Source organism: Stegostoma tigrinum, chromosome 1, assembly GCF_030684315.1.
Source record: "Stegostoma tigrinum isolate sSteTig4 chromosome 1, sSteTig4.hap1, whole genome shotgun sequence".
In the NCBI taxonomy this organism is placed as follows: Eukaryota; Metazoa; Chordata; class Chondrichthyes; order Orectolobiformes; family Stegostomatidae; genus Stegostoma; species Stegostoma tigrinum.
The window spans coordinates 148,759,037-148,772,329 of NC_081354.1; the positions used below are offsets into that span (position 1 = coordinate 148,759,037).

Consider the following 13,293-nt stretch of genomic DNA (forward strand, 5'->3'; position numbering starts at 1 on the left):
GCCCATATCTCCTAGTATTTGCTATTTCCATCCTGGCAAAAAGATTCTAACTGTCCACTTTATCTACGCATTTCATGATTTTACATACTTCTATCAGGTCACTCTTCAGCTTTAGAAAACAATCCGAGTTTGTCCTTGTGGCTAATATACTCCAATACAGGCATCATCCTAGCAAATATTTTCTGTACCCTCTCCAAAGCCTCTGTATCCTTTCTATACAGCAGTGACCAGAACTACACACTATTTCAAATGTGGCCTAAAGTGCAAAGTGACTTGCCAAATTTCACACATAGTGCCCTGACCGAAGGCAAACATGCTATACACTTTCTTTACCACCTTATCCACTTGCGTTGTCACTTTCAGGGAGCCAAGGATTCCTCTGTAGATCAATACTCTTAACTGTCTAGCCACTTACTGTTTACTTTCCTCTTGCTTTTGACCTCCCAAATTGCATTACCTCATACTTGTCCAGATTAAACTCTATCTGCCATTTCTCTGCCCAATTTACCAATAGGTCTGTATCCTATGCTAAGCTTCTTCAATCCACCAATTTCTGTGTTGATCTGCAAAATTATTAATCAGACCACTTCATTTTCATCTAAATCATTTATACATAAACACAAAGAGAGGTACCAGCACTGATCCTTGAAGAATACCATTGGTCACAGTCCTCCAATCAGAAAAACACCCCTCCACAACACCTTCTATCTTCGATGACTATGCCAATTTTTTATCCAACTTGCCAACTCACCATGGATGACATACGACTTAATCTTCTGGACCAGCCTACCGTGAGGGACCTTGTTAAATGCTTTAGTAAAGTTCATGCAGATGATATCCACTGCCATGCCCTCAATTATCTTCATTACTTCCTCAAAAAATCTGATCAAGTTTGTGAGACAAGACCTTCCTCTTCATAAGGCCATACTAATGAAGTCTATTCCTCTCCAAATGCAAGTAAATCCTATCCCTAAGAGTTTTCTCCAATAATTACCCTACCATTGATGCATGGCTTACCAATTTTCCTGGATTACTGAGAATAGCCAACATCCTCACCTATGGCTAAAGTGGATACAAAGATTTATGTCAAAGCTCTAGCAATCTCTTCCCTTACGATCCTCATTATCCTGATAAGTCTCCAGGGCCTGACGAGACCTGACTACTTTGAATGTTTTTGAACACACTTTCCTCTTAATATTGAATTGCCTAGAATAGCAACATACCACTCCCTAACCTTACCACCATTCTCCTTGTTGAATACTGATGCAAAGTAATTAAGGATGTCAGCCAAGACAGTAATGCCATTGAATGTCAATAGATGACAGACTCTTGATGGAGATGGTCAACACCTGGAAATTTAGTAGCAAGTAACATTCACAGCACGCATCATCTCAAGCCTCATTGTTGTGCACATCTTCTTGTATATGGATGCTGACTGCTTCAGTATCTGAGGATTAGTGAATGATACTAATCATGTTAGTTAATGTTTACAACATACACTCATTTAACATTTTGGAGGGAAAATGATTGGGTCTAGGATAACACCCTGAGTAATTCCTATAGCAATGTCCTGTGTCTGAGATGATTGACCTTCAATATTTACAACCATCCTCCTTTTTGCTAGCCTCTATTCCAGCTAGAGTTTTCCCTGGATTCTCACCAAGTCAAATTTTGTTATGAATCCTTGATGCCATATTTCATTAAATGCTGCATCAAACGTCTCACGGGACATGATACATTAAAAACACAGATTTCATAACAAAGCTTTCAAAATTTATATACTCACCAGTCTTCAGCTGAGCTGCTCTTGTTCATGAACTTTGACCAGGAAGCAATGAAACACAGTTGAAGATTTTGAGGTCACTGAAGTTGGAATGCTGGTTGTTTCAAATTGCCAAGGTGCTGGGGTGGAGCTCAGACATGTCACAGCACAGAGAAATTTCAACTGTGTTCATCATCAGCACTGAGCTTCACGTGCACAGGTAAGAACCCATGATCTGAAGAGAGGCATTGAATGACAAGTAAAACAAGCACAGGACCAGACTTCTGGGCCACAAGTTTGCACTGTTTAGTCACTTTGGAGTAAAAACAAAACCTTCATGGTTTTATCTGCCTTTTTGAAAATGTGCTTTCACTTTGAATTCTTGCATAGCTCATAACAATTGACTAGCATACTGACTCAAACATAACCAGAAAATAAAGTCCTGAAATCTCCAAAAAAAAGTCAACGCGTCGGTCATATTGGTAAGGCTTCTCAGTAAAGGACATGATAAAGAAATAGGAAATAGGATTGGAAAAGCTCAATTCACCTGCAGGTGAAGTATTTATGTTGCACTTCATCTGGTGATTCATGACTGTTTTTATGACTTACAAATCTATTTGCTATCACTGTGACCTAATTCAGACTCAAAGTAGATTTTAGTAACTCTGATGATAAAGACTTCTCATAGTAAAAGTTGAAGTAAAAACATTAAAGTGACAAGAAGTAGGATTTTTGTATACAGGATGTATGTCCAGCAACATATTCATCCCAAAAACAAATGAACAAACTACATCCTTTTACAATTGTTTTCTGATGCTGACCTACAATTTAAATGATCTATGCTAATTTTGCAACATGCCATATATATGATCTCCAATCTTCTCACAAAGCCAGTACTATAAACACTCAGCTATCAGAGTCAACAGTTTTTTGCTATCCATTTCTGGGACATGGCTGGCCAGCATTTCTTGCCCATCCCTAGATGCCCGTGAGAAGATGGTGGTGAGCTGCTTTCTTGAACTGCTGCAGTTGTCCCCACAATAATATTAAGGAGGGAATTCCAGGATTTTGACCCAGCAACAGTGAAGGAACGGCAATATATTTCCAAGTCAGGATGATGAGTGATTTGAAGGGGAACTTGGAGGTGGTGGTGTTCCCATATGTCGGCGTCCTTGTCCCAGCAGATTAAGTGTTCATGAGTTTGGAAGGTGCTGTCTGAGGATCTTTGATGAATTTCTGCAGTGCATCTTGCAGATAGTATAACTGCTGCTACTGAGCATCAGTGGTGGAGGGAGTGAATGCTTGTAGATGTAGTGACAATCAAGCAGCTGCTTTGTCCTGAATAGTGTCAAGATTCTTCAGCGTTGTTGGGGCTGCACTCATCCAGGCAAGTGGGAAATATTCCATCACACTTCTGACTTGTGCCTTGGAGATGGTAGACGTGCTTTGAGGCATCAGGAGATAAGAATTCCTAACTTCTGGACTCACCACATTAACACAGTGGCTACAAGAGCAGGCCAGTTGAGTTTCTGGTCAAAGGTAACACCCAGGATATTGACAGTGGATTCGGTGCTGGTAACACCATTGAATGTCAAAGGATGGTGGTTAGATTACCTCTTATAGGTGATGGTCAGAGCCTGGCATTTGTGTGGCACAAATCTCACTCGTCAGTCATCAGCCCAAACCTGCATATTTCCAGATCTTGTTGCATGTGAACATGTTCTGCTTCAGTATCTGAGAAGCCACAATGCTGAACACTCTGCAGTCATCGGCAAACATCCCTACTTCTGACCTTATGATGGAGGGAAGGTCATTGAAGAAGCAGCTAAAGATAGTTGGGCCTAGGACACTACCCTGAGGAACTGGAGCTGAGATGATTGGCCACCAATAACGACGATCACCTTCCTGTGTGTCAAATGTGACTCTAAACACCAAGGAATTAGCCCTCAGATACCCACTGATTCAAGTTTTGCTAGAGCTCCTTGATGCCACACTCGGTTGAATGCAGCCTGGATATCAAGGGCTGTCACTCTCACTTCAACCCTGGCATTCAGCTCTTGTCCATGTTTGAGCCAAGGCTGTAATGAGGTCAGGAGCTGATTGGCCCTGGCAGAATCCAAACTGGCTGTCACTAAGCAGGTTATTTCTGTGCAGGTGCTGCTTGATAGCACTGTTGATGACATCTTCCATCGCTTTATTGATCAAGAGCAGACTGATGGGGTGGTAAGTGGCTGGGTTGGATTTAAGATAACAATTGTGTGGAGCTGGGAGAACAAAGCAGGGCAAGCAGCATGTTAGGAGCACAAAAGCTGCTGTTTCGGGCCGAAACCCTTCATCAGAAAAGGATTTGTCCTGCTTTTTATGTACAGGACTATCTGACCAATTTTCCACATTGTCAGGTAGGTAACTGTACTGGAGCAGCTTGGCTAGGGGAGCGGCAAGTTCTGGAGCAAGTCTTCAGGACTACTGCTGGAATGTTGTCGGAGCTGGTAGCTCCTGGCATGCCCTCCTGCAGTCTCCACTGAACCAGCGTTGAACCCCTGGTTTGATGGTAATGGTTGAGCGGAAGATATGCCAGGCCATGAGGTTACAGATTGTGCTGGAGTACCATTTTGCTGCTGTTGATGGCCCACAGTCTTATAGATGCCCAGTCTTAAGTTGCTAGATCTGTGTGAATTCTGTCCCATTTAGCACTGTGATAGTGCCACACAAGACAATGGAAGTTGTTCTCAACGTGAACGTCGGACTTCATCTCCACAAGGACTGTGCGCTGGTCACTCTTACCGATACTGTCATGCAACCGGCAGATTAGCAAGGATGAGGTCAAGTATATTTTTCCCTCTTATTGGTTCCGTCACCACCTGCCCCAAAACCCAGTCTAGCAGTAATGTCCTTTAGGACCTCACCAGCTTGGTCAGAGGTACTGCTGCTGAACCACTCTGGCTGGTGGACATTGAAATCCCCACCCAGAGGACATTTTGTGCCCTTGCCATCAATGAGGAAAGATGGTATGTGGTAATCAGCAGGAAATTACCTTGCCGGTGTTTAACCTAAAGCCATGAGACCACATGGAGTCCAGAGTCAATGATGAGGACTCCTAGAGAAAAGACCCTGCCGACAGTATATACCACTGTGCTGCCACCTCTGCTGGGTATGTCCTGTCCCACCAGCAGGACAGATTGAGGAATGGTGATGGGGGTGTCTGAGACATAGCTTACCAACAACATCAGGCTGTTGCTCAACTCGTCTGTGAGACGGCTCTCCCAATTTTGGCACTGACTCCCAGAAGTTAATGAGGAGGACTTTGCAAGGTTGACAGGGCTGTTTCTACAACTGTCTTTTCAGGTGCATAGGTCGATGCTAGGTGATTCATCCAATCTCATTTCTTGGAGGCTTTTTAGCGACTGGTACAATTGAGTGGCTTGCTAGGTAATTTGAGGGCAATTGAGAGAGTCAACCACATTGCACATAGGCATGACCAGTTGAGGGTGGCAGATTTCCTCTGCTGAAGGACATTAGTGAACCAGATGGGTTTTTCCCAACAATTGTCAAATGATTTCACGGTGATCAGTGGACTCTTAATACCAGACTTTTTTTTGGAATTCACATTTCACCATCTGACATGGCAGGATTTGAACCCAGGTCCCCAGAACATCAGCTGGGTTTCTGGATTAATAGTTTAGTGATAATACCACTAGGCCATCACCTAGCCTGGCAAAAATCAAACAACTGTAGAAATAATAGAATGGATAGAGTCCACAGAAGCAGGCTATTTAGCCCCCCTGTGGCTACCCTAGCTCTCCGGAGGAATGATTCATCTATTGACCGCCTCTGTCTTCACCTCACAACAACCATGAAATTTCCTTTTCTGACAATAATTCAATGGCCTCTTGATATCTTGGTTGTACCTGCCTCCTCAAAGCTTCAAGTTGTTGGTCATCTTGCAGTTTGAATTAAGGAAGGTACTTGCTGCGTCAAAGCTATTGAAAATTTCCTAAATGTGGATACTAGGGACAAACGTTAACTAAAATGGTGTCATCTCATTTTAGTATACTAGGAATGATGTAGATTTTCAAGTGTCAACATGATGTGCAATTATGATTACGAAGTATCAATGTAGGCTCAAAACAGTTTCAGTTGTTAGAACAGACTTTGTTTTCAGACACATTCCCTTTGTCTAAATTCATTTTAATTTGAAATTATAACAAATTTAGTAACCATAAAACACAGGTAATTCCTTGGCAGTAAAGAACTTAAACATTGCTAAAAGGAGACAAGAAATTGAAGATTTCTGTCAGAAATTCACCACATTCATTGAAACTAGGACACAAAGAACAGACTTGGGAAAAAAAAAACACCATTTTAATACAAATGAGAAAAGAGTTAGGCCATTATGGCATGGAGATGCAGTGAGAATATCAATGGGAGATACACTTCAGAGGCTTACTCAGACTAGTTACACTGGAGACCAATGCAGGAAAAAGGAATTTGTACATACATTGCTCCCCTTTCATAAAAGGGGCCAATCTGTTTCATCTCCAAACTAACACCCAAACCAATCAGAAGCTAGAGTGCCTAGTCTAAGAATTAAGATTTACAGTAAACCGTTCTTGCTGCACCTCTGTGCCAAATGTGGCACAATCAACATTCTCTTCTCATGCTGTATATAATTGTGTCACTTTTCTCCCCAAGTCTATTTGTTGCATCCTACGCCTGATTAGTAGGAGACAAAAAGCTTTAACTTCCTTCTCTTTTTAGCAATATACAAGCAAGGATGTTCATTCTGTTAAGAGATCAACTGTACATAAATTACGACACTTATTTTCCTATTTGGCACATTGATGGCTGATGCTATAACAATTCTTCACCTATTTTCAACAAACCAGCACAACCAAACTGAGTGTCTTTAATTATAAATAATAAAACTTTATCTCATTCTAACCTTCAATCACAATATGTTTGCACTGCAGTTAATTTAAACAGCTACAGTCTTGTGAACCATTGATCACGTTACAACAGAAACTGTGATGAAACACAAATTTAAAAAACTCTAGCTGTTTAAATCAGAGAAAAAAAACTATATCCTAAAACATTATACACAGCATATTGCTGATACACAAGTAGTTTCACAAAAGTGTTGGTCAGTAGTTAGTTCATGAAAATACATCCAGCTCAGTGTGGTAAGCTTAAACAAGAAATCACAATTTACATAGGCAGTTATACATCAATTGCAATTCCATGGGACATGGACATTGTTTCTCTAGTACCTGTGACATACATAAGAACAGAGCAAAGGTGAGGGAATGAAGCTGTAATTGCTATGTAGGTCCAATATGGCACAGGGGCTGTATTTCCAAAGGGGCAGAACCAAAGTCCATGTCGAACACCATCACGGACATGATGAGAAACCCAAGAAATGGTCACCATCCATGGCAGAAAACACCAAGAATCTTTAAGTCTAAATAACCACATAGCAAGTTTCATTGAAAAAGCCACTACGGCTATCACTGTAGAACAGTGCAGTGCAGGCCTCTGTGGCAGATGCAACGCAGCCTAGAAGAGAGAAATGCAGTTATTCACAGTATTCCATTCCCAAATATTGGCATGAAAATGTTGCCTTTAAAATAAGCGAATTGTTTTTAAGCAGCTCACTAGGTTTCATCAATGGAAACTCTAGAAAAATTACAAGATCTCATTCTTCATAAATCCACATCATGTTGGAAAACTGTTTAGATAAAACTCAAAAACACCGATTTCAATTTTGATGCACCTTCAAAATGATGCACAATACATATAATGCACAACTCAAATTAGGTGGAACAAATCATTTTTTTTGTTTGTTCTTGGAAAGTCAGCCTGTTGGCAAGTTTGTTAAATATTGTTAATCCTTAATTGGCAACTTGATACTAGGAGGCTTGCTAGGCCACTTCAGAAATCAGTTAAGATTAAAAGTATGTTGGTGTAAGACAGGAGTCACATCTAGGCCACAGTGGGTGAAGATGGCAAGTTCTCTTTCCCAGAACTGACCTGTTGTTGTATGATCAACCAACAGTGTTATGATCGTTGGAAGAGAGGGTGAGCAGAACAAATAGCAAAATTTTTACCATTAGCTATCCACCATCCCACATCTCCGAAAAACTAGTGCTCGAGATGTGGATGTCCCTGAACCAGCCAACATTCACTGTTTATCTCTAATTACCCAAAGGGTAATTAAAGAGTCAATCACATTCCCAGGCCTAAAATCACATGTAGATCATCCTTCCTTATAGTAGAACAGTTAAGTTTTCAAAACAATCAACAGTGGTTAGGGTCATCATTATGCTAGCCTTCATTTCAGACTTTATTGGAATTTAAATTTCACAATCTGCCATGATGGCATTCAAACCCGTGTCACCAAAACATTAGCTGGCGGTTTTGGATTAGTATTCCAGTGACACTGCCACGGTGCCACTGTCTCCCCTCAACCTTTTGATTTACAAGCAGTTACATGATCGGATTTCCACACTTCTCCTCCACAAAATTTCCAATGTGACTTTCTCATTTCAAATGGACATTAAGTACAACATAGCCAGACAGTGGTACAGATCCAAAAGCTCTCCAGAATCTCAATATCAAACGAGACATGTGTGATTAGCACCCTAGTTGCCTCCTTAAAGACTCTCACCTTTCACAACTGAAAGTGGTGGTTGTGTATACCATTAGGAAGATACACTGCAGTAACTCACCAAAGCTTCTTAGACAACATGCACCAAAATCCCCAACCTCTACCACCTAGAAGGGAGATGCGCCAACACTTGCAAGTTACCCTCAAAGCCACACTCTACCCTTTTTGGAACTATGTTGCTGTTGCTTCACGATTATTAGATAAAGGTCCTTTTCGAAGAGTATGATAGGCATACCTTCATCACATACACTGCAATTGTTCATCACCACATTCTCAAATTAGATACGGGCAACAAATCCTGGTCTTGGCAGGGTATTCACATCCCAAGATATAAAAACTACCCTTAAGGTCTGGTCTATAACGTTCAGCTACTCATTTGATTAATTTTCTGGGGGACTGAAAAGACCACTTAAACAGAAATATTTTCTTTCATTAAAAAATATAATGGAAAAATCTCAAAGGCCTAAAAATCTATTAATTTTGTTTTCAGTTTATAAATTAGAGGAACATTCATAGATGATATTATGGTACTGTGTTTATGTTACTTTTGCTGATTGAAATGATGACTCTCGTTTTACATAAAAATCTTAGAACACCTATCCTTGATTAAAAATTTCTGCAGTTGTGCAATAATCTAAACTTTCCAATGCAGAAGTAACAAGAATCAAATGTATATGTTCTTACCTTGAGAGACATGGATCCAGCTGCAAGGAAGTGATCAACATCAACGACAGAAGACAGAAATCCAGCTAGAAGCACTTCATAAAAATCACTCTTCTTTCTCAATCCAACCACAATGGCCCAAGACCACAGTCCAATAACACCATGCACTGCATTGTCTGAAAGAGCCCTAAGCCAGTAATTGTTCTGTATTAAAGAAAATTGTAAACACTGATCTGATATGAAGCAGAAAATTCCTAGGCCTACGCTCGAGATGACCGATGCTGTACTGAATGTTTTAAGTAGAGCTCGTGCATTTTCTGTCTCCGTTGCCATTGTAATTGTGGACTGTTTTGACGTGAACATTGTACAATGCAAATATCATCCATGGTATATTACATCAGCATTCCTCATTCTGGAGCAAGAAAAAAATATATTTGTTACTAGAGCGTATTTTGCTACTGTTAGTTTCTAAGTTTACAACAGCAGGGAAAGCAGCTTCATGGTATCGGTACAGCGATGTCTGAAAATGTTCGAAATGTGCACAAACCTGACAGGATCGTTTCTGCAAATGCATAATGGCAGGAACTAGCCACCTACGTCTGCGACACGACCCATGCCCTCCACCTCTCCAAAACTTCCGATTTCCTGGTCCAACACCTCATCTTTACCATGGACATCTAGTCCCTATACACCTGCATTCCCCATGCAGGTGGCCTAAAGGCCCACCGCTTCTTCCCGTCCTCAGGCCCAAACAGTCCTCCTCTAATGACACCCTTATCCGCTTAGCTGAAATTGTCCTCACCCTTAACAACTTCTCCTTCAATTCCTCCCACTTCCTACAAAGGGGGTGGCCATGGGTACCCGCATGCAGGCTACATGGAACAATCCCTCTTCTGAAGCTACACTTGCCCTATCCCCCACATCTTCCTCTGTTACATTGATGACTATCGGCGCTGCCTCGTGCTCCCATGAGGTGTTCGAACAGTTCATCCACTTCACTAACACCTTCCACCCCAACCTTAAGTTCATCTGGACCATCTCCGATACCCCACTCCCCTTCCTGGACTTCTGTTTCCATCTCTGACAACCACCCAGAAACCAATATCCATTTCAAGCCTACCGATTCAAACAGCTACCTAGAATACATAGAACATAGAACAGTACAGCACAGAACAGGCCCTTCAGCCCACAATGTTGTGCCGACCATTGATCCTCATGTATGCACCCTCAAATTTCTGTGACCATATGCATGTCCAGCAGTCTCTTAAATGTCCCCAGTGGCCTTGCTTCCACAACTGCTGCTGGCAACGCATTCCATGCTCTCACAACTCTCTGCGTAAAGAACCTGCCTCTGACATCCCCTCTATACTTTCCACCAACCAGCTTAAAACTATGACCCCTCGTGCTAGCCATTTCTGCCCTGGGAAATAGTCTCTGGCTATCAACTCTATCTATGCCTCTCATTATCTTGTATACCTCAATTAGGTCCCCTCTCCTCCTCCTTTTCTCCAATACAGCTCACCACTTCCTGCAAAGACTCCATCCCCTATTCACATTCTTTTCGCCTCTGCCGCGGAGACGAGGCATTTCACTCCCGGACATTCCAGATGTCCTCATTTTTCAAGGACCACAACTTCCCCTCCAGTGATCGAAAATGCCCGCAACTAATCCCTCACATCGCCTCCCCACAATAACAACCAAAGCAGAATCTCGTCCTCACGTATCAGTCCACCAACCTCTGGATCCAATGCATCATCCTCTGGCACTTCCTCCCCATCCTTGTCTGCCTGCCAGAGGGACCACTCTCTCCGTGACTCCCTTGCCTGTTCCACACTCCTCACCAGCCCCACCACCCCCGGGCACTTTTCCCTGCAACTGCAGGAAGGGCTACACCTGCCCCTAAATCTCCCCTGCACATCTGCTAATGTGGTATACTGTATCCGCTGCTCCTGATGTAGCTTCCTCTACATTGGGGAAACCAAACAGAGGCTTGGAGACCACTTTATGGAACACCTACGCTCAGTTCATAAAAAAAATGCACCTCCCAGTCGCATGCCACTTCAACTCCAACTTGGCCAATCCTTGGACTGTGGGAGGAAACCGAAGCACCTGGAGGAAACCCATGCAGACATGGTGTGAGAGAAACTCAACGGAGATAGTTGCCCGAGGGTGGAATTGAAATTAGGTCCTTTATTCATTCACGGGATGAAGGCATCACTGGCTAGGCAGTGTTTATTGCCCATTCCAAATTGCCCAGGGAGCAGTTAAGGGTCAACCACATTGCTGTGGGTCTGGAGTCACAGGTAGGCCAGACCAGGTAAAGATGGCAGCTTCCTTCCCTAAAGGACATTAGTGAACCTGGTGGATTTTTATGACAATTGATTCACCATTATCATTAGATTCATAATTCCAGATATTTATTGAATTCAAATTCCACCAGCTGCCATGGCAGGATTTGAACCCCAGGCTCCAGAACACTATCTCGGTCTCTGAATTAAACAGTCCAACGATAATACCACGAGGCCTTTGCCTCCCCCTCCCTGGCACTGAGAGACAATAATCGATTGGTGTTACATAGAAACATGGAAAATAGGTGCAGGAGTAGGCCATTTGGCTCTGAGCCTCCTCCACCATTCAGAATGATCATGTAATCTTAATATTTCATGCTTGCTTTCTCCCCATACCCCTGGACTCCTTTAGCCATGAGGACCACATCCAGGTCCCTTCTGAATTTAGTTCATGAATTGGCACCAACAGCCTTCTGAGAGAGAGCACTGCACAGGTTCACAACTCTGAACAAATTCTTCCCCATTTCCATCCTGAATGGCTCAACCCTTATGCTTAGGTTGTGACCCCTAGTTCTGGACTCCTCCAACATCAGTAATATTCTTCCCACATGTAGGATACCCCTCATTCTAAATTCCTTTGAGCACAAACCCAGTCAATCCAGTTTTTCCCTCATATGTCAGTCATCCTGGGAAACAGCCTGGTGAACCTTAGCTTGACTCGGTCAATAGTAAGAGGGTCCTTCCTCGGACAAGGAGGTCAAAACTGCATACAATACTCAAGGTGTAGCCTCGAGGCCCTGTATAGCTGCAGCAAGACATCGTTACTCGTGTACTCAAATCCTCTTAGTACATCCACTCCCTTCATCACCAATGCTCTGAAGCGGCAGTGTGTGCCATTTACAAGATACACTGCAGAAATTTACCAATGCTCCACGGACAGCACTTTCCAAGCCCACGACCGCTACCAGCAGATACACGGGTGTCTATGGGAGTCGGTACACCACTTATTGGCAAGTTCACCTTCCAAGCCAGTCACCACCCAAACAAGGAGAAATGTCGCCATTCCTTCAGCGTTGCTGTGTCAAAAATCCTAAAACTGCATCCCGAACAGCTTTGTCGTTCTACGTACACCGCATCGACTGCAGCAGCTCAAGGAGGGGGGGGGGGGGGCAGATCATCATCATTATCGCCACCACCATCTCCTCCAGAGGAAAACTCAGGGCAGACAACACCCAACGACGCCCACCTCCCATGAATAAAGAAAGAAAATTTAAGTTATAAATTGTAAACCGTCTTAAGCAGAAAACGAACTGCACCCTCACCTCTAATTTCATCATTGTTCCATTGGAAGCACGCATTTTTAAAACTTGCTGGGGGGGGGGGGGTTCTGTTTTCCCCAGATTGAACTGTACATTAAATATCTGGACAGTGACAAGGAGAAACCAGATCCACACCCACTCCCCCAGCTGCTCGGAACCGAGGCACCGTTCAAATCAGGGGCGATGAGCCTCTGTGTCTTATCACCATTAACGGAGTGTTGGCACCTCAGCACTCACATTTCTTCATCCAGAGAACCGGAACAGTAGATGACGGTTAAGCCACCCGATGGCGGGTTTTGCAGGGTCTTTCCCAGGCCCCAGCTAACTGTGGGGCTCTACTCGCTTTCCTAACCGGCCCCGTGCAGCCCGCCGCTCCGGTCCCCGCTCACCCGGCTCCGTGCAGCCCGCCGCTCCACTCCCCCAGCCCCGTACAGCCCGCAGCTCCGCTCCCCGCTCTAACCGGCCCCGTACAGCCCACCGCTCCGCGGTACCCGCTTACCCGGCTCCGTGCAGCCCGCCGCTCCACCCCGCCCCGCTCTAACCGGCTCCGAGCCGCCAAACCCCGGCTCCAACCGGCACTATCCGCCCCGCCCATCC

At 43.6% G+C, this 13,293-nt stretch overlaps 1 protein-coding gene across 4 annotated transcripts; it reads right to left on the reverse strand.

Moving 5' to 3' along the window:
* Nucleotides 1-5,933: 5,933 nt before the first annotated feature.
* Nucleotides 5,934-13,264, reverse strand: tmem267 (transmembrane protein 267). 4 transcript variants are annotated; one of them, XM_048528587.2, is made up of 3 exons: nucleotides 13,196-13,264; nucleotides 9,111-9,501; nucleotides 5,934-7,315 (listed from the first exon to the last, which is right to left on the reverse strand). In XM_048528587.2, the coding sequence occupies exons 2-3, from the start codon at nucleotides 9,450-9,452 to the stop codon at nucleotides 6,980-6,982; spliced, it is 678 nt and encodes a 225-aa protein (XP_048384544.1). In that variant the 5' UTR covers nucleotides 9,453-9,501; nucleotides 13,196-13,264; the 3' UTR covers nucleotides 5,934-6,979. The 4 variants fall into 4 exon arrangements, with proteins under 4 accessions (XP_048384544.1, XP_048384572.1, XP_048384562.1 ...); XM_048528615.2 differs by lacking the exon at nucleotides 13,196-13,264 and adding an exon at nucleotides 13,086-13,112; XM_048528605.2 differs by lacking the exon at nucleotides 13,196-13,264 and adding an exon at nucleotides 12,700-13,071.
* Nucleotides 13,265-13,293: the final 29 nt, after the last annotated feature.